General features: G+C 46.9%; 1 protein-coding gene across 2 annotated transcripts; it reads right to left on the bottom strand.

The window, feature by feature from the left end:
- Positions 1-1,389: 1,389 nt before the first annotated feature.
- Positions 1,390-25,041, bottom strand: fus (FUS RNA binding protein). Of its 2 annotated transcripts, none has more exons than XM_059953418.1 (15): positions 24,920-25,041; positions 18,810-18,843; positions 17,884-18,044; positions 15,412-15,574; positions 14,870-15,129; positions 13,306-13,537; positions 11,118-11,152; positions 9,293-9,328; positions 8,025-8,134; positions 6,895-7,024; positions 5,714-5,821; positions 3,634-3,748; positions 2,034-2,125; positions 1,776-1,920; positions 1,390-1,613 (listed from the first exon to the last, which is right to left on the bottom strand). In XM_059953418.1, the coding sequence occupies exons 1-15, from the start codon at positions 24,930-24,932 to the stop codon at positions 1,574-1,576; spliced, it is 1,674 nt and encodes a 557-aa protein (XP_059809401.1). In that variant the 5' UTR covers positions 24,933-25,041; the 3' UTR covers positions 1,390-1,573. The 2 variants fall into 2 exon arrangements, with proteins under 2 accessions (XP_059809401.1, XP_059809402.1); XM_059953419.1 differs by having other exon boundaries at positions 14,870-15,126.
- Between the last annotated feature and the right edge of the window lie 1,879 nt (positions 25,042-26,920).

Here is a 26,920-nt window from a genome sequence, read left to right as displayed (position 1 = left end):
CTGACTTCGCAAGCAATGCAGCCTCCTTCCTTTGTAGTCTTGATGAAGAGTCCCCTCCATGGATGCTGCCCAACTTGGTGAATTTCTCCCAATTTTTTGCTGTACAATTAATAGCAAGAACCTTAACAGTATTAATGTATGTAGGGATCTTAAATTGTAACAGGCCACTGTTCCTGCAGGCTTCAGGGCAATCAAACATTTCAGTACACAAGTGATAGTGCTGTGCTGAGCACACTTTTGAACAAGTTGCCTCACGTCTGTACTGCATCTAGCTCAAAACACATCAAGTGGCTGGCTTCATTAACGAGTACAGAAAGATTGTCAACTGTACGAGAACTGCCTGAGACACACTCTCCACTACATATGCATGGCTCAGCTGTGAAGAACACAAAGCCTCATTAGTCAAGCACCTACACTTCTGAGGAGATCGAGGTGTGATCACTGTGTGGATCAGATTAAGTGAAAACCACCAAGAGGATCAGTGGGGTCTCCCCCCACCCCGTTCATATTTGTAAATACATCAAAACAGGACAAGGGGTGCAGACATTGAAGTGGAATAGTGAGCTGTTTACATGTGTTGTGAATGAAATTTGTTTAGACTTATTTTGCTTTGTGCTGTGTATGGTGCTTTACAGGTGCACCATGGTCCAGAGGAATCTTATTTTTTTTGGTTGTATTTAGGTAGTCAGATGACAATAAACTTGACCTTGAATCCAAACAGCCAAGGTGGATACCATGAGGAATCTTGTTGAATGCCATTCTAAAATCCACGTACACTCTCCATAACTGTTTTGTCACATCCTCTATCAAGGTCCATGAGACTGTGTTGACTATTGCCAATTAGACAAAAGCCTAAAAGCATGTAACACCAGGCTGAAGGACAGCTTCAAACTCTAGTATGGACCCCTAGACTGCCAACTACCCTCAATCTCACCTTTGCACCTTTGCACAGGCTGCAACCCTGTAATTGTATCACTTACTCTGCATTCTGTTAACTGTCTTACTTTGTTCTACATTATCGCACAGTGTACTGAATTGATCCTTTGATTCTGAGGCGGAGCCCATCAGATCCTGGACTCTCCCACGATTAGCATTCTCTTATTCTTTTAGTATCAGGGATGTTTCACCCTGCACCCCTCTCCCTCAACCTTCTAATCTGTTTAATACAGGCCCTGTAAGTGAAACCTTCCGATTCTTGGGATTCATTCCTATGGATATGTACGTACGTACACACGCACCTGATCTCTCTCTGTCTTGCTCAGGATCGGTGGCTGTTTTCCTTATAGCTTTCCATCCTATCATCTTGCCCAGAACCCATAGAGGCATCCACTTGAATGCTGACAGGGAAAGGCACATCTCTTTTCCGGGAGAAGTAACGAGAGGAGTTAAAACAGTTGGAGGTTTAATGTCAACTTGTGGAAAATACAGGTTAAAATCCAACAAATACAAAAAAAAGCTCTTACGCAATGTAACGGTTATTACACACTTTGATGCACAAATCAACACAGAAACCGTATACAAAATAAAAAATAAAAGGTAGAAATCCCAAGGTCCCAATGAGTATGTACACAAACTAATATGGTCTCTCTCTTCGGTCTTGTCTGTGATCACTCCTTGAGGGGGAGAGAGAGAAGCAAAACAAAAATGGGTTAGACTGTTACATTCAGCAACAAGGGTGTCTTCAGTTACAAAGTCAGTGGCATGAGGGACGTGAACTGAGCGTCTGGGAAGGGGCTGAAAATGTTCGTGATACGAAGGTCAGCATAACCATTTACCTGGAGTCCATTTTCCCAGATCCCATGCCAAACCCTCCTCGGTCACCACCTCTGCTCCGGAATCCCCCTCGGTCCCCTCCACGGCCACGGAAACCGCCACGGTCAAAGTTTCCACGGCCTCCGCGATCCCCTCCTCCAAAACCACCTGCATTGGAAACGGAGGCTGAAATGTCAGGCAAAGGCAGAGAGATCTGAAGCACATTCCCTCCACCCACTCCCAAGACAGAGACACTCACATGGAATTTAACCCCTACTTACCCATCTGGGGTGGCCCGCCTGCTCCTTCGGGTTTGGGAGATTTGCACTGGTTGCATTCGTTTCTCCATGAGAAGTTGATGTTGCCACAGCTCCTGCCAGAGAGAGAGAGAGAGAGATCATTCAGATAACGACTGGAGTCCTGTCCACCAACTTCCCAAGCACTCAATGGTCCTCTACACCAGGCTTACACAGGCCCTGATACACAGTTGAGGGACCTAGGGGTTTGCCGGGAGTGATTTCACAGGTGGACAGGGCAGTGACCATGGCATTTAGCACTCTGCCCTTCATCAGTAAGGATACTGACTATGAAGTTGGGATATTATGTATGAGCAGCTCAGCTCATCCCTGGGAACTAAAGTCTCTGGCTAGCCACTTCTATCTATGCCCCTTATCATCTTTACCAAGTCACCTCTCTTCCTCCTCCTCTCCAAAGATAAACGCCATACTTCACTCAACCTCTCCTCATAAGACATGCTCTCTAGACGACCCAGCATTCTGGTAAATCTCTTCACCCTTTCTGAAGCATCCACATCCTTTCTACGTGTTGATCAGAACTGAACACAATATTCTCGTTGTAGTATAACAGGCTTTTGAATGCAAGGAGTGTTTAAGCTACAGAAATGGTTGATAGGAATTTTGCTGTACTGAAGGGCTTCAGTTTCAAGATTGGACAGACTGGGTGTGGATGTTTCTGGAAGACAATTTTAGGCAAGACTTTCAGGGATGAGGGAGAGCAGAGTACATCAACAGGGGATCCATGAACGTGGCGACACAGGCATTCGGCACATTGGCCTCCATGTGTCAGGGCACTGTGTACAGGAGTTACAGTCATACAAGATATTGGTGAGTCCTCATTTGGAGTATTGCCTTCAGTTCTAGTTCCTTCATTATATGAATGACGTGGAAGTTTTAGGGAGTCTTCAATGGAGATTTACTACAGTGCTGCCTGGATTAGAAAGCATATCATACTAAGGAAAGGTAGAATAGGCTTGGGCTTTTCTCTGGGGAAAATATGCTATTAAGCTGGAACAGTGCAGAGGAGATTTAAAAGGACATCACCAGAACTCAAAAGACTAAGCTATAAGGAGAGTTTGGGCACACTGGGAGTCCTCCTTGGAGGGTGATCTTACAGAGGTGTTTAATTTCCTAGAAGGCCACAATAGGGGGAATGACTAGAATACACAACTATGACTATAAGAAGTCAAGTATGCTCTGTCATTCCACTATGGCTTATTTATCTTCCTTCGCAACTCCAGCATTCTCCCCAACCTTTGATGCCATTACGAACCATGATTATCTTATCCACCAGGGTTTGGGAATTAAAAACCAGAGGGCAAAGGGTTAAGATGAAATGGGAAAGATATTCAGTATCTGAGGGGGTGGTCCATGTATGGAACAAGCTGCAAGAGGAACTGGTTAAGGAACGTTTATGATATTGAAAAAACATTTGGACAGGTACACATATAGGAAGGGTTGAGGGCAAATGGAACGAGCATAGATGGGGATCTTGACCAGTAGGGCCTTTTTCTGCGCCGTATTATTCTGAGCCTGGACATTCATCAACGCTGGGCAGGGTTTTGAGAAGACCTCTCATACTCACGGATTTGAGCACTTCCAGTCACCAGCTCGCTGCTGTCCTCCACCACCACCTCCTCCTCCTCCGCCTCCAAAACCACCTCGTGGACCACCTCCGAATCCTCCACGGCCCATGGAACCTGACCCAGAGAGTGGGAGATGAGAACGGGAGAGAGAGAGAAACCGACCGACCAAGAGTTGGGCTCCACCTACCCCTTGGCATCTCCATAGCGGCGACATGGGCGGGGAGTGGTAGAAGAGGGGCAGTGGGAGTAGCCAACCCCCACCACGACAAGCAGAAGTCCCCCCAACCCCACAACTACCGTAGATTCCGGACTACAGAGCGCACCTGATTAAAAGCCGCACGCTCTAATTTTAGAAAGAAAATCAATTTTGTACTTGTACAAGCCACACCGGATTTTAAGCCGCAGGTGTCCCACGTTGTAATATGAGATATTTACACAAAGATATTACACGTGAGGATTTTTTAACTTTTAATTAAATCGGTATGGTAACATAAACAAATATATATTGCAAACGCTTTTTTTCGAACAGTGCCTGTAATACAGCTACTTTTAAATATACATATGTATCGGTAACACACAAATTACGTTGCGTATACTTTTTTACTGAACAGTGCATGAACAACATTCCAATATCTCCTAACGACTGGTAAAAGAAATATATATACTGCAGCCTACCAGGAAAAGTTATTGATCGCCTTCATCTTCCTCCTGTGCACTAAAACCATCAAAGTCCTTCAGTGTCCGAATTGAATAAAACCTAAGGATCTCGTCACTCACTTCAGTCTCTTCGTAGTCGCTCACACTTAAGCGCACGCGGTCCTCTTCATCACGCAGCAGTCCAGCCTTTCAAAACCCGCTGGTGATGGTGGATGTTGTGACACGGCTCCACGCATTTAGGATCCACTGGCAGACTTGAGTTAAAGATGCTCTTCGCATGCGTCCTGTTTTGGTAAAGGATTTCTCGCCGCTCGTCATCCAAGCCTCCCACTCAACGCGCAGCGCCACTTTAAATGCCCGGATCACGCTGATGTACAGTGGCTGCAAATACTTCGTGGTGCCCCCAGGAATCACAGCTGGAATTGAGTTTGTACTCTTGATGGCAGCTTTCACTGAACTTTCATTGTCAACCGCTTAAAAAATCACCATCAGTGGAAGCTTTAGTCCGGATGCTGTGCAGCTCAGAACACAAGTAAAATGCGTTCTCTCATGGCCACTTGTTTTCAGTGTGATGGACGAGTCACCTTTTTTATTAACAGTCCAAGTGAGAGGCAGGTCAAACGTCAAAGGTACTTCATCCATATTTATGATATCATCTGGCCCGATGGAATTCTCCGCTATCTTTGTTTGAGTGAATGTGCGGAAGTTAGCAAGTTGTTCCTCGTGGTCGGGAGGGAGCTGCTGACACAGAGTCGTGCGTACCCTGACGGACAGGCCTTTTCGTCTCATAAATCTAAAACACCACGATGGCCCACCTCTAAAATCTTCGATTTTCATTTTGGTGGCGATTGCGTTAGCCTTCAGTCTGATCTGCACGGTGGAAACATCGCAGCCGCCTGCTCTATGTGTGTTAACCCAGTCTTCAAGGAAGTTTTCAAGTTCGGGCCATCTGCTATGATTACCTCTGAAAGCTTTTGTCGTCTTTTTGCATTTACTCAGTTCTTCACGCTGGCGTCTCCACCGTCTCACCATCGATTCATTTATGCCAAGATTATGTGCAGCAGCTCGATTTCCTTCTTCGACCGTCAGATTGATCGCCTTTAACTTAAAAGTTGCATCATATGCTTTTCTTCGAGTGTTTTCCATGTTGATGAGGGTGAGTACAAATGACTGATTTACAATAATTTTATTGTGAAAGTGCGCTTGATTTATCGTACAATTTCATTGGACCTCTGTGAACTACTCATCAGTTTTATTGGTCTACTGTTACGAGGCAAAATGTTTTTGGTGGCATGAAAAAAAAACATGCATTAGCCGCACCGTAGTATAGGCCGCAGTGTTCAAAGCGTGGGAAAAAAGTAGCGGCTTATAGTCCGGAATTTACGGTACTTGAAGGGCCCGAGCATTATGAATCCTACTCACCCCCACGACCTCCACCTCCTCTGCCCCCGCCTCTTATGCCTCCACGACTGAACTCGGTACGGCGCGTGGCAAAGGATACTTTGATCATGTGACCGTTGAATTCCTTTCCTGAGACACAGAGGAAAGAATTGGTGAGACAGGCTTGGTCACAAACTACTCTCCCTCAATACCGTCAACAGGAAGGCCGTATCCTCCCTCCCCAGAGTCCTTCTGCATCTCCACCATTGAGTCAACAATAAGGAAGACAAAAGCAATGTTCACATTCATTTCCAGAGGACTGGAAGATGTAACGCTGAGGGGTTTGTAAGACGTCAGTGAGACTGCATCTAGAATATTGAAAGTAGCTTTAGGCTCCGTACATAAGACAAAATGTGCCAACGTTGGAAAGGGTCTATCTAGATCTTTAATTAGATAGGTTTCAATAATACCCTCGCTTATTCTTCTAAACACCAGTGTGCAGGCACAGAGCTCCTTAAACAATAACCTTTTCATTCCCGCGATCATTCTCAGAAACCTCCTCTGGACCCTTTCCAACACAAGCATGTCCTTCTTCAATTCCCCCATTTTGGTTATCCTTTCCCCTCCTCTTCTCATCCACCCATTACCTCATTTCTGGTTCAAAGTAAATTTATTATCAAACTAAGTACCATATACAACCTTTGCAGACATTTTACATGAAAATTAATGAATTTATAAAAATCAATACACAACTAAGGCTGAAAAGCAAACAATGTGGAAAAAACAAAATGTGCAAATAAATAAAAAGTTGCAAAATAGAACATCATACATAGTACATCATAGAATCAGTTCAGAGTAGCAGTGAGTGAAGTTACTGTTGAAGGCTGGTAACTGTTCCTGAACCTGAGGCTTCTGTACCTCCTTCCTGATGGTAGCAGTGAGAAGGCTTGGACTAGAGGGTGGGGTGCTGGATACCGCTTACTTGTGGCAGCATTTTGTGTAAATGTGCCCAGTGGCGGGAGCGCTTTGCCTGTGATGGACTGGGCATTGGTGCTTCCATATCAGGCTGTGATTCAACCAGTTAAGTAAGATGCATCTATTAGAGTTTCTGGTAACATGCCAAATACAACATGAAAATCACTCGTGTTCCAGCATTCCCAGGCTCTTAAGTCAGCATGGACCCCCCACTCCCACCACCACTCCCATTACCCATGGCCACTCACCGTCAAACCAGTCGATGGCTGCCTTGGCAGAGGGAGGATCATCAAAGGAGACTGTGGCCTCACCCTTCAACTTGCCAGTCTCGCGGTCAGTGTACAGGTTGATCATGGGCTGCCCGGTCCTCTTGTTCATCTGCAAAGTGGCAGTGGGGGTAAGAGAAGGGTTCAGGTGAGAAAAACAGGATACTATCCCGCACCTCCCAACACCATTCCCCCACCATATAACCAACCACAACCTCTGCCCAGACCAGCCATCAAACCCCTCACAGGCCAACTGAGGAACATTCATCAAACATCCCTACACCACTCAGACACAGTCAATGTCTGAACCAACAGTAAACCATCTCCTCTCCCTGTACGTAGTCTGCATCCCTCTGCCCCACAGCCACCCCGCATCCGTAACTGCCTCTTCAATCCCTGCATTGCATCTGCCTCCACCAGTACCCCTGGAAGACTCATTCTAGGCACCCAGATCAAACTTTTGAAGGCAGAGTACAGCGCTAATGGCAGCATTCTTAGCGGTGTGGAGAAACAGAGATCTTGGAATCCACGTCCATAGATCCCTCAAAGTTGCCACGTGTTGACAGTATCACTAACCCAAGTGTATGGTGGGCTAGCTTTAGGTGGGTTGAAGAGTTGCAAGGTAATTTTGCAACACCAGAAAACACGTATTCAGTTCTAGTTACCTCATTATAGGAAGGATGTGGAGTGGAGAAAAGATTTACCAGGACGCTGAACAAACTTAGAGGAAAGGGCGAGTGAAGGATGAAAGAAAACCCGACAGAGGTGCACAAGATGTTAAGAGGCGTGGACAGGGAGGCAGTGGCAGATACCAGAGGGCGTCATTTAAGATGTGTGGAGGAAAGTTTAGGGGAGATGGTCCAAGGTGGTTTTGTTTTTAGAGTGGTGGGTGCCTGGAATACAGGGACCACGGGCAGAGGAAGATAAATGGATGACAATGTGGTAGGGTAGGGTACAGTAGATTAAAAGGGCCTGTACTGTTCTGAACCACAGGCAAGCATTACATTGACCTTGTGGCCAGCACAGATGCATTGGGCCAAAGGGCCGTGAGATAAGGTACTGGCGGTGATGCTGCGTGAGGCCAGGGAACCAGAGTGGGGTCAGCAATTCACCTTGATCACGCCAATCTGCTTGAAGAAGTCGGCCACAGTATCAACAGTGACATTCTCACCAAGTCCCTGGACGAAGATGGTGTTGTTGTCGGAGTTGTCCTGGTCTGAGCCTGCAACAGGGGAAAGAGAAATGACATATCTTTCTGAGTTACCACGGGAACACATCCCCACCCATCACTCTATCCCTTGTCACTGAAACCTACACCTCAGTAACCCTGTCACTAACACAATCCACCCCACCGTCACATCAACACATCACCAGAGCATTCCGCCATATTCTAACCCAGGGTGGTGAGCCATTTTGAATATGTGCCCGAATTGGCAATAATCTTTTAAAAAGAATTTTCTCATTTGCCCTGGTTATTTGGAGCAGTGATCATCATGGATTAGTAAATTTGTAACAATAATTACAATCTTTTTTAGCATAATATGACAAGTCCTGTTGCTTACTCATGTGTATTGTTTTACTATTAATAAAAATAGATTGAAATAAATGAAACGTTTCAGAAAACATGTTCCAAAATTGTTGTGGCGAATATTTCTTCTAATTGTAATGACCAGTGTGTGCAGAATTCTTGGGCTGTGCCATTTTTTGCCCACTGACAGCAGCATGTGCACTGATTTAAATGGGAGTAAACACACAGCTTTTCCAAGGATTATAAAGTACCAAGTCCAGTTTGTTGTTAATTGTTTAAGAGGAATAAAACTGCATCAGAAACTGGGAAAGGGAATGTGATTGTGTAGGATTGTAAAATATACTGAACTTGCCAGCGAGGTAGAGGGTGGCCACCTGCTATGCGCCAGTCGTATAAGATGTGTGCAGGCGCACAGCTCAGAGGGAACATTGACAGAGGTACCAAGCCACCACATACAGCATTTACCGAAGTTACTGAATGGCCCACGTTCACCAACAAACAACAGAAAAAGCAGAGTGAAGCTAACGGGAACAGGTTCAACGTGTAAACCAGGCCTGCGAGGATTTCAAAATCCATCAACCAACATCTGTTGTTGTAAGCCAATGCCAGTCTCTTTCCTGTGTATTAATTTTGTTGCTGACAGGTTTCAAAATATCATTCTCTGCTACATTTCACAGTACAGATCATCTGCTTTTTTCATTATGGGGTGGGTTTAAAGAAAGACATGGCACATGCATTTGGGTATGCTTACTATAGGATTACCACCCTGGCCCCTCCAATCCCCTTCCCTGTACATTCGCCAGCAACAATTAAGCAGGGGGAGGGGAACAGAAAACGAGGAGTCATTCCTACCTGGGTTGGCGTTTCCCGAACCTTGGTCCCGGGGACCTTGGGTTTGAAAAAGAAAGAGGGAGAGAGTTAATGCCTGAGACCTGGACCTCCCCGCCTCTCTCTCTCTCCCCCCACTCCACAACCCCCCCCAGCCCCGAGGGGAGGGGGAGAAAGTGAGAGAACGCCACGCAGCATAGAACCCGCCGGCAATGCAAACGAAATGTTCCAGAACAGAGCTGAGACTCCAACTCCTGTCAGTGCTTCGCCGCCTGCTCGTTCCCTGGGTGGCAAAAAACCTGCCTGTGCAGCAAACCTTCCACATCATGCTGTGACCAATTACCAAATCCACCAGTGACTTCAACCTCTGAGGCAGAGTGTGTGTGTGTGTTAAGTTTTTTTTCACTCTTGTTTAAACAAACCATTTCATTTTTCTCAACATGAGCCACTTTTGCCCCCTTCCTCCAACTCAACTGATCCGTAACCAGCTGGGGGTGTTTTTGTTCTCCCCAGCAGCAGACAGGTGGAAATCCTTCTCGAGTGGAGCCCCCACACACAAGCTTGACAAACACCCAGGACACGTGCAGTAAACAGCAAGCTTCATTCACTTTCAATCCTTGATTCTAAAACAAAGCCCCTTGTGTGTGCTTGCTTGCCCATGTTTTGAGAAATTTCTGCTCAAGACCCTCACTCAACACAGCTCTTCAGCCCAGTGAAGACGTCCAGGCCATGATCAGCAGCTGGGGGAGTGGAGCCGTAGATTGACTAACTCTGAGACTCATCACTCTGGATTAAGATGCCCGACAGCCCATTCTGCGACAAACCATGGGATAGGGAGTTTGAGGGGTAAAGGGCACAGGGACAGTACAGTGAAAGAGTGGGGGTGGTCCTCTCTGACCACTAACAGTAAACTTACATGACCACAAGTGTACCCGACTTGAAGAGTGTGGGTGGGTTGTTAATGGCAGATGTGGCATGATTGCAGTGGGATCGGTGGTTGGCACAAAGCAGTTTCTCATGCAAGAAAAGTGGCCAGGGTGAAGAATTGAGGCAAAAGAAGAGAAACAAGAACTAGAGAGGAAAGAGACCCTCCCCCCAAAAACACAAACATTACACGGCAAGGACATTCTGCCCGAGTCCAGGACGCCCTAAACAGAACCTCCTTGCTGTCTCTTTAGCTTGATATGGGCAGTAGCTACATGTGCCCAACATTGGATATGTCGCACTAGCCGACCTTCAATTTTAACTCCCCAGAGATCGAAAGGAATGCACAAAGACCGGAGCTGTCCCACGAGTGACCCGCAAGGCGAGTTGGAGGCCACCATCTTTCCGACGCATCACACAAGTCAGTAACACGTTGGCAAACCCCTCTGTAACCATTCAATTATATACACATGAATAGATGCTATATTAAACCCATACACTGTGGCGTTATTTTTCCAGACCAACAAACGCCGTTACTTTTGTTTTGATAAACACCAGTCTCTGTACTCATGCACATCAGTAACACCATGACCCATTCACTGTATTTTGTTTTTTTTTGGTTGTTTTTAAGATGCTTAGATTAGCTTTCGCACCCTCCCAGTTTTTGATGTTTTTAAGATGGACACAATGATATTTGGCTGAGGGAAGGCACTCAGAAGAGTGGCTCTCACCAAGGGATGCAGAGAGAGGGGAGAAGAAGGGATTGGTGTTTGTAAACCCCATGCCTTACATTCCCCACAAGTCATACCATGATAACAGTGCCTTTGATCCACAATATACTCCGTTAAACACATTGAATGCTTCAAGTCTTTAGAGGTTTTTTTTGCTTTTTTTTGGTTTTGATTTGCTTAACTCTTTCACTTACCACCAAACTTATTGAATCCACCTCGTTCACCACCGCTGAGAAGACAAATTTGAAGATATTGAAGCTTTTTCCACGTGTCTGTGTGTGCGCATGTTTTGTGTGGGTGGGTGTGTGTATGTATATGTACGTGTATGAACTTAGACCTATGGTATATTTACATGTATATATACACTTATTTTTTTGTTCAAAAAAACCAGACCTTTGATTTTAACATGACACTGTTAATGCAAACCATCTCTTTTTACCGAAAGGTATGTTGGAATTTCTCCAAAAGTCTTATCTGTCCAAATTTCACCATAAAATATACTCTCTAGTACCAAACCTTGCATAGGACATTCACATACTAAGCTCAGCCAATTTTACCATTAACAGCTCTGCACACAGTTTTGCCTTCTACAAAAAAAAGATTAGGTATAAAAATATGTAAAATATAATACAGGACTCATTCGGTAAGTATGTAGAACTACACAGAGGTGCGTCTGTTGTAAAGACACCTCGCTGTACTTGTTACCTTTGATTCCACTCTTAACACACACCACTATGGCAGAATCTTTACGTGTATACAAAACCTTGTTTTTTTTTTGTTTCTGAGACTTGCATTAACCTTAAAAGCGGCTGAATTGTGGTGTCAACTTTATTTGTGTACGGCATGCAACTCTCTTGGATTAACAAAAAACAAAAAGGATTTTGGTTATGTAAACTAGTGTGGAGGGGTGCAGAAGTGATACAGTTCATTTCACTTTGAAACCTGTGACACACAAAATTGCAAGATTTGTTAACATCAAAACAGCAGATAAATAAATGTGTTTTATCTAAGATAAAGTAGTAAATATATTTGCTTTCATATGCCCGTCATTCACACCCAGCCCTGATCTGCCAACCCAGAGATACACACCAGCAGTTAATGTGAGAACCCCTGCAGCAAACCCGGCTCCGTGCCAAAGTCTTGGCGTGTGGCAGGTTACCATCACACCAAACAAAGCAACTAGCGTATGTCTGACCCGGTGGAGAGATAGTCACAGAGCTTTTCTCAGCCCTTTGCCCACCCCCACAAAAATTACAGTACTCCACCCCCTTTATTTTAGAAAAGGAATCACACCACTTCTTGGTAGACTTAAGGACACCACGGCCTTCTCTTTGTCAACAGAATGGTTTGCAGACACAGATGAACATACAACAGAGCTGGCCTGAGCCTCTCCTTCCCCTGGCGCCCCACCGAGCACACACTTTCAGCTGAGTGCACAGCAGGCTCCTGTCAGGAGACCCCAGCCGACGGCCAACGACACAATGTTCGGTTTGATACGAGAGAACACAGGGTGGTACACCAGGGTAGGGAAAAAGGCCCGGCCCGATCAGCTTTTGTCTCCCACCCACCACATGCAACTGGTTCATAACATTGTCAGTGTACTTGCGAGCTCAGAACTACCCTGAATATTCCCCCCCCCCACCCCAGTATGTCCCACCCTGTTTATCTTCCCTCCCACACCTCCCTCATCCCCTTCCCTAGCTGTGCTCCACCCATTCACCACCCCTGGAAACAGTCTTCCTTTGCCTCCAAGCCCTAATCGTCACAACACTTCTCCCTTCTCTGCTGGATACTGGTCTTCACCCTTCCCTGGGTCACCCCAACCCCAAACACCACCTTAATTCTTCTGCCCTGAATACCTACCCCATTCATCACCCAGTCCCCTAGGACTACCCCTTTCATCTGTCCACATTACCCCCAGACACACCTGCCCCCATTCCATTCTAATCTGGCTCAAAATTTACAGTACCCCCCCACACAAAACCTCACTGCCCATCCCTTGTGGTGTACCCTCCTGCCCTATCCCAAATCAACCCTCCCCAGTACCTCTCCCTTCTCTTCCCATCCCTGGCTCATCCCTTCCTTCCCTATCTAACCTCTACTCTCTCCACTCCCCAAGCCCTCTCTCTACACTCTCACTCCTCCACTGGCCACAGTCCCCCTTCCTCTCTCCCTCTCCCACCCCTCTCCTACCTTCTCCTCTTCCCCTTCCCCCCCCCCCACCTTCTTCTCTCCTAATGACACATCCCTCGTAGAACGAAGCTGGTGAACCACTCCGTGACACCGGCCTTTCTGTCGAGGTGAAACAGGCTCCTCTACCGCCCCCTCAAACACGTCTCCCCACCCCCTCCCACATGAACGGAACAAGAGGTTGAACCTTACCTCATACCCCCACCTCGTCCTCCACGACTCCCTCGCCCTCCTCCTCCACTGCCCCCTCGCTCGAAGCTGCCACCTCCAGCTCCTCCACCTCCGCCGCCGCCTCCACCACCTCCTCCGCCACGGCTATACCCCCCTCGGCCTCGGCCACGGCCTTCCTGCTGCCCTCCTCCATATCCACCGGGCTCCTGGCTGCCGTAGCCTCCACCGGGGCTGGAGTCCTGGTTGTATCCACCTGCAAGGGAAAGGAGAGACAGTTAAGAGACAGAAACACGGAGGAAGGAGAGGAGAGCGTGGGGGAAACAGGACCAGGGGTGGGGGGGTGCAGTCGTGGAGACTAAGTTTTATAAGACGTTACTCACAGCGCATTGGAATACAGACAGGCTCTTGACCGGTCAGGGAATCAAAGGTTACTGGGAGAAGGCAGGAACACGGGGTTATGAGGGATAATAGAGTAGCAGGGAAGGCTCAGTGGGCAAAATGGTCTAAACATGCTTCTATGTCTGACGGTCCTCATCAAGTACTTGTACAAAAGTCTTCAGTGCTCATAGGACCACCGGTCAGTATTAACATCTGGGCCAAAGGGCCTGCTTCTGAATCGAGTGACCATCCTCAGTCTGAGAGACCACTCGCTTTTGTCTCCTTTGCTGATTTAAACATTCTTGTCCACCCCATGTCAGGACTTCCTATCTTTCAGTGAATCACCTCTCGTGTTTTCCTTGGAGGATTCAAAGGAGAGCTAACGAACTGTATTCACAGCAGGTTCAATGGAAGCTAGCTTCTCGGACAGGAGACTGGTCGTTCACTGAACAGTTTAGATGAGGGACAGGGCGATGAAGTGTGCACGTTATGCTGCAGCTGTAAAAGATGGCAGTGAGTCCACGTATGGAACAGTAGTCCAGTTTTGTTCACCCAAGACACCAGTACACTGTGGAACATAGAACGTACAACAGTGTTGCAGGGACTTGAGGAATGAGTTATGGAGAGAGGCTGGGCAGGTTCAGACTATATTCCTTGGTGAGTAAGAAACCAAGCGACCTTACAGAAATGTAGAAAACCATGACGGGTACAGATAGGTTGGGGATCCAGAACAAGTTTAAGAAGAGAGGGAAAAATTTAATGGGGACCTGATGGGATGAGCTAGTAAAGGAAATGGTTGAGGCAAGTGCATTAATACCACAAACAGTATCTGGACAGCAAAGGTTTAGAGGGATTTACAATGATTAAGGGAGATTATAGAGATATGGGCCAAAGGCGGACAAATGGGACGAACTGCTACGCAGCTCTATAACTCGACTGCAGAGAATATTTGCCCTGTAACTATCCCTCTCTTCCCCACCCCCCTCCCAGCGTTCCTGACACATGGTTAATAAGGGAAGAAATAGATTTATACTAAGAGGTCAGCACAGTGCAGGCTGAAGCACTGCTCCACGTTCTCCCTTCCCCAGCTCCTGCGAAGGGCCTTGTTCTCTGTGATGCCAGTGAAGTAGCAGGGGAAGCTGGAACCAGCGCAACCCAAGGGACTAGGCTCACGGTTGTAGCAGCCTGAACAGAACCAAATACTCACCCCCCCCTGAGCTGCCTCCACCGCTGCCACCGTACTGGCCCTGTTGACCGTAGCCTCCGCCTGCCTGGCCCTGGTAGCCCTGCTGTTGTCCGTAAGGGCCCTGCTGTTGTCCGTAGGGTCCCTGCTGTTGTCCATAGGACCCTGGTTGTTGTCCGTAGGGTCCCTGCTGTTGTCCATAGGACCCTGGCTGCTGACTGTAGCCCCCACCACCCTGTGGGTGCCCGTAACTGGTCGTCTGCGAGTTTGTTCCCCCGTAGCTGCTGAGGGAGCAACAATGCACTCATGGTCAAAAGAGCCAGGTATATACAGTTAATATCCCCTTCTGGAACCCTGATGTTGGAACAAGCTGTCCTACCCCACGCCCCAGAAACACCACCCAGTTCCCCCAACCCTGGAACCCTGTGGGAGTGGGCGTTGAGCAAGCTGCCCCCTCCCACCATGTGGGACCAGGTGCTGGACATGCCCCCACCCCCCACCATCACCACCCTGGACTGGTGTTGTTGTGTTATCAGCCCATGACCAGGCTGTGGTCAAAGACTCACCTGCTGGAGGAGGTGGCTGAAGGTGCCTGCTGCCCATAGCCAGGGTAGGAAGACTGTTGCCCATAGGAGCTCTGTGGTGTCTGGGTATTGCCATAGCCAGAGGAACTATAGCCACCCTGGCCAGAGTGAGAGTAGCCTTGAGAGGTGGGCTGGGTCCCATACCCTACAACGAGAACATAGCACTTAGGCATATCATATTGTTTATAAAAGCATAGCATTATTTCAATTCCCACCATTGCAAGGAGATTCATGTTCTCTTACACAGGATTCTTCCGGGTGCCACAGCTTCCTCCCACACCCAAAGACACATGGCCAGGGTTAGGGTTAGTACCTATGTGGCGACACATTTTCGGACTGTGTTGGTCATGTCACAAACACATTTCACGGAATGTTTTGATGTATATGCGACAAATAAAATCTAATTTGTAACGTGTAAATGGTGGGAGCTCACACTGCAGTCGTACAAAACACTCATCAGCTCCCATTCGGTGTGCAGGTCTGTCCCTCGCATCTGCAGACATGGCCACAACAGTGCAGGGCAGTACCACCTGGAGTGCAGAGCAACTATAAAGAGCGGTTTTATAGGCTGGGTTACTAACAGAAGGCCGTGCAGAGACTTTATGAAGTCTACAAAGGCAAAGTTAAGGTAGATGATCAGTATTTCTCCAGTTTAGGGGCAATTCTTCCACACTCACTCATTCAGTGGGCATCCTTCATTATAGGAGGTAGAAGCTTCAGAGGTTGTGCAGAGCTTTAGCAGAACGGGGAGGAATGAGCAGATCCAACAAGCTAGAGAAAGTGCAGAACAAGGATGCTGCTGGGACTAGAGGTAACGAGTTACAGGGAGAGGTTGGGACTTTACTCCTTAAGAGCGTAGAAAACTGAAAACTATCTTTCAGGGGTGTAGAGGAGCAGAGAAAGTAAAAATGCAGTCTTTTATTGATTAGGAAGTAGATGACACAGGTTTAAGGTGAAATGAAAAGGATTTAATAGGGATAGGAGGGGCAACTTTTTCCACCCAGAGGGTGGACCATATATGGCACAAGCTGGCAGACCATGTGGTTCACAGCAAGTAGAATTACAATTAAAAAGCTTTTGGACAGGTACGTGGATAGTAAAGGTATAGCAGGATGCAGGCCAACCAGAGGGGGGAAGAAAAGGTTTACCAGTGCAGCATGACGGACAACATGGAGAGATGGCTTTAAAGGAGCAGAGGGTGTTCTGTACAACTCAATGCCAATGCAGGATAGACAACCAGAATTAGCTTAATTACCGCCAAAGAGTGCAAAACGAAAGATTTACAGTTTACAGAGAGTTCACGTATCTGCTGGGGGAAGAAGAGTCACATCTGCATTTGTCACCCTTCTCCTGTGCTCCAGCTAAACCTGCTGAGTACCTTTCTCCCTCTGTGGGCTGACAACAGCAGATGAAGGGCTGGAAACAGAATGATGTAAACAATAGCAGGAGTGGGCCCTCTGGCCCACTGAGTCTGCTCTGTTATTCAATATGACCAGTGGCCATGGTCTCAGCTCCATCTTCCTGCCTTCTTCCCAGAACTCTGCATCCCCCTGCCATTTGGGATACTGCCTGGATTAGAGAACACGTCTTAAAAGAGTGAGCGAGCTATTGTGTTTCTCTTTGGAGGACAAAGGACAGCTTGATAGAGCTGCATAAGATTATGAGGCATTGATAAAGTGGGCCGCCACCATCTTTTTCCCAAGGTAGCAATGGTCAGTACCGAGGCAAGCGAAGGGAAGTTTAGGAGAGATGTCAATGTCACGTTTTATTTTACAGCGTGCTGGTTGCCTGGTGTGACGTAGAGGCTTATACATTCAGACCATTTCAGACTCCTAAACGGGCACATCACTGGAGGGTTATGGGCTCTGTAGGAAGGGAGGATGAGGTCGATGCCAGAGAGGGACATGCAGACATTATGGTGCAAGGGCCACGATGATGTAGACAGGACCAACTGATAGGGTAGAACGTGCTGGGAAATGCTTTCATAATTTTGTATCTTCTGGAGGGGAAAGAAGAGTTTATTGAGCTGTACTGTTCTACTTTGTTCAATGCCCTGTAGGAGGGAAGGATAAAGGAAAAAGATAGCGTAGACAGCCACTGCCTTTGTCCCAGGGTGAAACAGCTAGTACCAGAGGGTATAATTTTAAGGTGACTGAAGTACAGGAGATGTCACAGGTGTTTTTTTTTTAAAAAGAGTGGTGGGTGCATGGATCTATCTGTCAGGCATGGAGGTAGAGGCAGATACATTAAAGACATTTAAGAAACTCTTAGAAAGGCACATGGATGATAGAAAAGTGGAGGAATATGTAGGAGTTAAGAGTTAGATTCATCTTAGAGTAGTTTAAAAGGTCAGCATAATACCATGGGCCAAGGGGTCTGCGCTATGTCATACTGTTTGTTGAGACCCACAGAACTATTGTAAACCCATTACCAGGGTTTGCCAACGACACTTACCAGTCTGTGCCTGGCTGTAGGAGGAACTGTAGCCACTGCCCTGACTGTAGCCAGAAGAGTCCGTTGGCTGGCTGTATCCACTGTAGCCCTGGTGGCTGTACCCCTGGGGAGGAGGCTGGGTGTAGCCACCTTGCCCAGGTTGGGTGCTGTAACCCCCGTAGCTAGAGGAGAGGGCAGGAATAGGTTAACAGACAAACTGGAATATTATTGAGCAATCTACAACAATACAATGGAAAGTCGATACACAGTGCACAGCAAGAGTACAATGAGAGCAGAGACACAAGTGTAACGGCTACACAAAATTTACAGTGCAGGTAAACAATCAGGTGCAAGATCAGAACCAGGTAGATAGTTACAGGAGCTCAACTGCTGTATCACAGCAAGGCACAGTTTCAGTGGAACCTATTACCAAGCTCAAAGAACTTTGTCTAACAAAAGATCCATACAGATTATTTCATTTCAAATGTCAGATAAAGTGTTACAGCTACAGAACAAGTGCAGTGCAAGGGTCACAGTGAGGCAGGTTGTGAGAACAGGAGTCCATCCTAGGGGACCATTCAATAGTCTTTCAACAGCGAGGTAGAAGCTGTCCTCGAGCCTGGTGGTACATGCTTTCAGACTTATTTATTTTCTGCCCAATGGGAGAGGGGTGGGGAGAGGCAAGAGGAGAAAATGTGCAGGATGGATGGGGTTTCTGAGGTTGAGGGGGGATAATACAGCAGCCATGAATTGATGGGTCAAAGGCCTAATTCTGTCCTTGCACAGAAGGAGGAGGGGAGAGAATGTCCATGGTGGAAGGGACCCATGTGAGGAGTTTCTTGTTGTCAGACAAGTGGGGGGCAGGGGAAGAGAAGGTGGGACCGAGTAGAGGTGGACAAGTGGGGGGCAGGGGAAGAGAAGGTGGGACCAACTAGCGGTGGGCTTACCTCTGAGCTGACGGCTGTCCGTAATTCCCAAGATCTACAATGAAGAAAAGACAAGAGAAAATCAAAACTTTGCTGCTTCTGGGGATTGAGGTGCTCCAGTACAGAAATCACAAAAGGCAGACAGGACCACTTAAGTCATTTAATTGGTAATGGTACCTATAAAAAGTAGGGCACAAGATTTGGTCATGATGCTGTGCTGACCCAGATAAACCTATCATCAATATAACTCTTCCTCCTTTGCAGCCAATAACCTCTTTTCTGTCTCTTAACTGTCTCTAACGTATCTGCCTCTAACACCACACCAAACAGTAAATCACTGTGTGGGGCGCAAACTACCCCTGAACTGCCCACTCAGCTTAAGAGGGATGTTCTCCTATATTAGCCATTGCCACCCTGGGAAATAGGCACTGGCTTTCCTCTCATAATCTCATATACCTCTATCAAGTCTCTCATCCCCCTGTGCACCAGAAAGCCCTGGCTCACTCAACCCTTCCTCATAAAATCATTCTCTAATCTGGACATCATCCTGGCCCTGTACCCTCTCTAAAGCTTCCACAATCTTCTGATAATGAGACAACTAGAACTGAACACAGGTCTAACCAGTGTTATGAAGCTGCAACATTTCCTTGCAGCTCTTGAACTCAGTCCCGACTAACGAAGGTAACATACATACACCTTCTAAATCTCCCTATCAACTTGCACAGCAATGGATCCCGCTGTTCATTCAATTGGTGTATTACTGTCCTGTGTACAGAGACAGCTTCTGTTCACGTGCCAACCAGACAGGTAATTCCATGCATAGTTACACTGACAAGAAAGAGAAACTGAATGCAGACTGTAGTGCAGGCAGTCAATTCAGTGCAAGGACCACAATGAGGTCAATTGTGAGGTTAGGGTCCATCTTACCCTATGAGATGAGCTTAAACTAAATGTTTATTGTGACATGCACAATTGCAGCAGCATCACATATGTGTAAATGAGTTTATTAGTGTGACATGTACTGCAAAGAGCCTTAGAGAGAGAAATTACCCTTGGGCCTGATGGAGCTGTTGCATCTTCTGCACGACAGGAGTGGAGAGGAGAGAATGTACATGGTGCTGATTTCCCAAGGCAGCAACAAGTGTAGACAGAAGGGATGCTTGTTCCTGTGAGGGACTGGGCTATGCCCACAACTGTCTGGTTTCTTACAGTACCAAGCGATGAAGCAACTGGGTAAGGTGCTGTCTATGGTTGAAGTCAAAGGGCAAATTCAGCAGATTGCCCCCCTGCTGTCTCTGACCTTCAGGATCAGTGAACACAACTGACAGAATGTGAAGTGTCACTGAGCATTACAGCACAGAACGCCCTACTGCCCAACTCTTGCATGCCGACCAAGGTGCCTTCCTGAACTTGTCCCAAACGGCTGTGCTTGGTCCGGATCTCTCGAAATCTCCCCTCTGGCAGCTCATTCCTCATCTCCGCCACCTTCTGCATGAAGCAGTTGCTGCTCAGGTCTCCTTTGAATTGTTTCCCTGTCACTAAGCCAATGCTCTAGTTTCAGACTCCCCTTTTCCCACTGAAAAAGACTGTAACCGGCCACCCCTCTTACACCCCTCGCCATCCCTTCAGCCCCCTTCACTCCAGAGGAAACAGACGGAACTGGAATCAATTTGTGATTGTCACGTTTACCAAGAAATAGTGGAAAAATCTGTCTTGTACACTCTTGTAAGGAAAGGGTTAAATTTATTTCCTCCTCATATATACTAAAATGTGTAAAACAAAATGGAAGCCTGCAAGGCAAAATGGTGTCAGCTTTGAACGCTTTAAGAGACGGGGAGGTGATAAAGTTATAAGGGAATTGGGGAGTCTCGGATTCCCGTAAATAACGATTAAGGTTGAGTCTGTGTATTCTGGTTTGAGAATGGTTGCAGTTTGAGCAGTTGCTGTCTCCTGACTTTTCACACCTTTTGATTTTGTGTTTAAATTACAACTTTGGGTTAAGTACCGATTATGTCTGTAACTGCAGTATGCTTGAATAATGTCTCACAACTGCTTCTCTGAGTGAAAATAAACTTACAAAACCCACAATCACGCACTCAATCAAGTCACCAGCTCCACTTCATTAGCAGTTTGAGATCTGATTCAGTGCTGTGTAAAAGTCTTAGGCAGATGTACCAAAAAAATTCTATAAAGCAAAATGCTTTCAAAAATAATGAAGTTTCTAAAAATCAAAAAAAAATTATTAAAAATAAAAATAATTCAAATCAGTATTAGTGTGAACTACATTGTCATGCTATAAGAAAATCTGCTGGTAGCCTGTTAAGTATCTTGGAGAATTTGCCAGTTTTCTGCAGACTTTGGCAGTCTCACTCGCTTCTGTCTCTCCAAGTAATCCCTGACAACCTCAGTGATGTTGAGATCTGGGCTCTGTGAAAGACATACCATCTATTGCAGAATTCCTTGTTCTTCTTTTTGCTGAAGATAGATCTGTATAAACCTGGCTGTGGTTAGTGTCATTGTCCTGTGCAGAATGAAGTTGGAAACCATCAGACATCTCCCTGATGGAATTGTGTGAGGGATGAGAATCGGCTTGTACCTCTCGGCACTGAGGATTCCATTCATTCTGACCAGATCACGAGCACAAATGCAGATCCAAAGCTGCAGGGAACACCTCAGAGTACTTAACAATTGGCAGCAGACACTCATTCATGTAGCACTCTCCAGCTCTTCTAGGGACAGTTTGCCTCCTGCTTGAGCCAACAATTTCAAATTTTGACTCGTGGGTCCAGGGCACTTGCTATCATTGTTCAGCGCCCAAGTCCTTGTGTTTTTGTGCAGAGGTGAGTTGCTTGGCTTTGTTTCCACTTCAGATGTCTAGCTTTTTGGCAGCAAGACTTCCACAAAGACCACTAACAAGGTTTCTCTGGAACGTAGAGGAGTATACTTGCGTTCCAGTACTCTCCGTGAGTGCTGGATTTCTTCCTATTTAGAAGGGTCATCAGTTCGCTGTCTCTCTCAGCTTCTGGTCCACAACCTTCTCAGTTTCTTAGTGATCCTGCAGGGTGACCACCTTGTGTCTTGTTGCTGTGCTCACCCTTGCCATGGTGCCGATTTGAAGATTGATCTGTCACATGTGCCACGTCCTCTCCTATTAGTCTGGTTGTCTCCCATCCAGTTTTGATTCCTTCTGCAGCCTTTTCAGTAGCAGTTTCATTCACTCAACTAGTTTGTCATTGATCAGTGGAACCTGCTTGATATCTTTATCTAATAATGCACTGGGCTCTACACCTACAAACTAATCAAGTTTTTAAAAATCTCTTCTCGGCTTCCAGCCGGGTACAGGCTTTCAAACACTGGCTATAATCAATACCTGTACACAGCTGAAAGCCTGACAACAGTTCATTCACCATATGTGCTGGGAAAGCACTAGATCTTTAATCAGCTTTTTTATTTGAAAAGTGGTCTATTATTTAATGTTACTTTCTTCCATAAAGTTTCTCCAACATCCATTTTTTTGAAAATGAGTGTTTGGAACACAAAAATTCACTTTTTTTTCTACTAACAGACTAATGCAAAGACAAAAAAAATCTAAAACTGAATTTGTATGAAAAATCTAGGATACCAAAGACACTTGCACAGAACTGTATGTGACCAAAGAATTTTGCAAATTTCGACAGATTTATCATATTGATTTATCACTGGTGCATCACCAGTATGCAGGCTCCAATGTGCAAAATGCTGCAGGGGTTGTAGACTTAGCCAGCTCCATCACACTCCCTATAACCAAGGACATCTTCTAAAGGCGATACCTCAACACGGATGGCAACGTCCATTACTAAGTACCCTCACCATCCTAGGTACAGTCGGCCCTCCTTATCCATGAGGGATTGGTTCTGGGACCCCTTACGGATACCAAAAAACACGGATGCTCGAGTCCCTTATTTAACCTGTCTCAATGCGGTGGACCTTAGGACCCAGCAGAACCCGAGACCTTATTTAACCTGTCTCAGTGCAGTGGACATTAGGACCCAGCAGCAGAGTTCTGAATCTGCAGTGTCTCTGCTCATGAAAATAATCATGATCACAATTGAAAATAAAGTGGAAATAATAAAGCAATCAGAAAGAGGTGCAACGCCATCGGTCATTGGAAAAGCGTTAGGTGTCAGCTGGTTAACGATCGGAACAATTTTAAAGGATAAAGTGAGATAGGCCCTGCCCCAATGAAAGCTACAATTATTACTAAGCAACATAGTGGTTTAATGATTGAGTTTTGGGTTTTTGCTCCTCCAATCAACCAGGCACAGATGCAGAGCATGCTCAGGAACAATCTGTCACTGGATCGGCCTCGGGAACTTCTGTCCCCGAGCCCAGTGCTGAAATATACGTTCTTAAGTGTTCTATATGCATGTTTTATATATGCCCTATTGTCCTGTTTATTATTTATTGTAATGCCTACACTGTTTTGTGCACCTTACGCAGTCCTAGGTAGGTGCGTAGTCTAGTTTTTTCTGTGTTGATTTTTTACGTAGTTCAGTCTAGTTTTTGTACTGTGTCACGTAACACCATGGTCCTGAAAAAAAGGTCTCCATTTTTACTGTACCAGCAGTTATGGTCCAAATGACTTAAATAGAAGTGACTTGACTTGAATTGAAAGATAAAATATATACTATATACTAAGACAAACGTTTGACTAACTGACGCTAAATAATATCAGATGTACCCGTTCCGACTTACTCAGTAAGAGAACTTCCGATTTAGCTTCCGATCCCGATCCACGGTAACCTACGCACATCCTCCCATGTACTTGAAATAATCTCTATATTACTTATAATACCTAATACAATGTAAATGTTATGTAAAATAGTTGTTATATTGCATTGTTTAGGGAAAAATGACAAGAGAAAAAGGTCTGTACATGCTTGAACAAGAGCACTTCTGTGTTTTCTCGATTCGCGGTTGGTTGAATTCGCACATGCAGAACTCGCAGATAAGGAGGGCTGACTGTATGCCCTTTGTTTGATACTAACAACAGGGAGGAGGTACAGGAGCCTGAAGATCCATACTCAATTAAGGAACAGCTTCAGCCCCTCCACCATCATATTTCTGAAGCCATGAACCTTGCCATTCTCTTTCGCACAAATGAATGACTTTTACTTGCACTGTATTGCTACTGTGAGACGTAATGCAGTTCAGTGATGATAAACACAATTCTTAATATCTCTACAAGCCTCACACTTTATCCTGCTATCTCTGGGTACCCGGCATCATTGGCATTACCTAGATGTCAAAGCAAGGTTTCAATATCCACGATGAACCAGGTTACCTTATGCAGGGGCATGCAAAAGGGGAATCAGTGTACCCACCCACTGTACAGTACGATCCAAACCAAAGAGCGGAACTGCTCCCCAAACCCAGTATGAGGGTCAACTCTTGGGTGATGGACAGGCACTTCTGACGTCACCGCGCACCACGCCAAGCCAAGGAAGAAAAAAGCCCGGATGTCGCCCATCCGCCATGGCCTGTCCCGGCGCCGGGGGGAGGGGGGAGATACCCGGCGCAATCCGCCGCCATCCTCCCCCGCATGGGATCCGGCGCCGCCCCCACCTTACGGGAGGGCGGACGGAACCCCAGCGGATTTTTTTATTTTCGGCTGGGGGAATGATGGAGTTCCCAACTGGGAGAAAAGTGCGTGGGGTGGGGGGGGAGTTTTGCCGTGTGAAAGGGCGGCGCGCCATGATCCACCCGCGCATAACAAATGACCCGCCGCCGCCACTTTTATTGCCGCTGCGACACAGATTTAAAGGTGCACCCGCAACGTTAATGCGGGAAGGAGCCGCGAAATGTCGGCGGCGACACCGAGCTCCCCCCTCCCCCGAAATGGCTAAATCGCCGCCCATTTCAGACCAACGTCGGCGGGGAAGCGCGGAGACCAGCGGCGGGATTTAACGACCGGAATGGCGAGGATGGAGAGGGGCGGACAAAATGGCGGCGGCTGGAGGGGGAGTACGAGGCTCGAAATGGCGGCGTTACAGCGGAGGGGGAAAGCCGAAATAAACTAATTCTTCCGACCCCGGAGGCGTCGATCAGACTGGGCATGAGTGATGGAGATCGGTTGCACCTCCGCCACTTACCGTTCGACGCCATCCTGCCTTCGCCCCGGCCGCTGCGGTCCCGACTGACGGAGGGGGTGGGGGAGGCTGGGGGCGGAGCCTTAGCGGGACCCAGGACCTGATGGAGGGGTGGACTCTCTGTCTCCACTCTTCTACAGTTCCTTTCCTTCTCACAGACCAGGCTTGCTGTTATGTTTTAAAAACTATTAAACAATATATCTTCGGGGGGGAACCTCCTTTCTTTTTGGGGGGCTGAGGGATATGTTATCTATGTTTGGTAGGACACCACCCCCCCCCATTCTTCCTCCGGATGGCATTGTCCGCCGGTAGGTCACGTGATCGCAAAACCCCGCCCCCATCCCTTCTCCCCGGCCACCACCACGTGGTGCAGCAAGCCGCAGCGTTCGCCCTCTCCCCGCCGCCTCGCCCCTCTGACGTGTTACGCAAAGGCGCCAAGGGAGCTCGCGCCACGCCACGCCACGCCGGGCGGGCCCTTTGGAGGCTGGGCCGCTGCTGCTGGACCTGCACTCGTTCAGAGAATCCTCCAGCTGGCCACGGTGCTCGGTTCCTGAGGCGGAACGTACACCGCCCGCAGAGAGCATTCTCCACCTCCTCTCCCTTTGAAAGAGAGTAGTGAAGTATCCGAAATGGCGGAGGATAGCCACGATTCTGTGAAGCAAAATACACAGCAATCGCTGATGTCCCTGGTACAGCAATTTAGCTCTAAGGTCTTCAATTTTATTTTCCAGAGATAACCTGGCCAAATACAGACAAGTTGGGCACAACTAGGTTTTCTATGTAATAATCTCCCATGCATTCACATCGTCACTCACTCCCACCCTCTCCCCATTAGAGACTTGGTATTGCCCTCCTAGTTGCTTCAAGGCCGGGAATGGAATTTGCCACAATACCAGAAGGGATGCAGGCTGAGAGACACTGACACCTAAATATAAACTCAGCGATTCAACTATATTTCTAAACCTTTACACTCCCTGTGGGGCAAACTTCAGAACGGGCAGAGGAAGCGAGTGGCCATGTAGTCATTGTCATCAATTCACAAAATCAGACCCCCATGAAAGAGGCCATTCAGCCCAACTGGTCTATGCCAACCCAGATTCTCATACCAGCTGGTCCCATCTGCACATTTTTAAACCCTATCTCTCTGAACTTTCTAGGTGTGCTGGTTCTGCCTCAGTCCTGCTCCCACTAACTGGAACTCCTAACAGTCACCTGTCATCCATTTTATCTGCCGAGAGAGTTTTCCACCCTCATCCTGGAGGTGGTGTACATTCCAACCCTGGCCAACGTAAGGCAGGCTCTGGAGGAGCTGAGAACATGATCAACAGCCATGAAACAGCATAGCCTTCCTGATCAGTGCAGGGGATTTCAACCAGGCCAGCTTGAAGAAGTCTCTGTACAACCACTACCAACATATCAGGCCCACACGTTGGAAAGTCTGACTGTACTACAGCTCCTGGTGTACAGACAGAGACTGAGGACATGCTCAAGTGGTTCAGAGCTGCTTGCAGCTTCCCATCACTTTCCTCCTCGGCCTCCTATCACCACTCCTCCCTCTAAGCTGCACATGTGCTTGGCCATGTGCTGTCTGAAATGCTCCCAGTATCACAACCTTAACTTTGAAACATTTTAGAGCTTCAATGTATTTACATTGACAGTGTTTGAAGTTACAACAGTGCAACAAATTGTAACAATAAACACAGAATGGAAGTCGGTAGCTTATTGCTAGTCGGTTCGCAAAATGCCAACACCATCTAGTGAATATTCAAATACGCATATTACAGAGAAAAAAAACATTTAAAGTGCCATGCAGTTTTCAGGTCATGTAAACATTTCCAGCTCAGAGCCATGGTTGGTCATGAAACCAGAGGTCCATGAGCCAGTACTCATTGGAGAATCAGAGGTGGAGAGGGTTAGTAACTTTAAGTTCATGGGCATCACTATCTCAGAGGATCTATCCTGGACCCATGATATATACGTAATCGAAAGAAAGCTCAATAGTGC

This window comes from Hypanus sabinus, chromosome 29 (genome assembly GCF_030144855.1).
Source record: "Hypanus sabinus isolate sHypSab1 chromosome 29, sHypSab1.hap1, whole genome shotgun sequence".
Lineage (NCBI taxonomy): Eukaryota > Metazoa > Chordata > Chondrichthyes > Myliobatiformes > Dasyatidae > Hypanus > Hypanus sabinus.
This window is presented reverse-complemented; position numbering and strand designations above follow the sequence as displayed.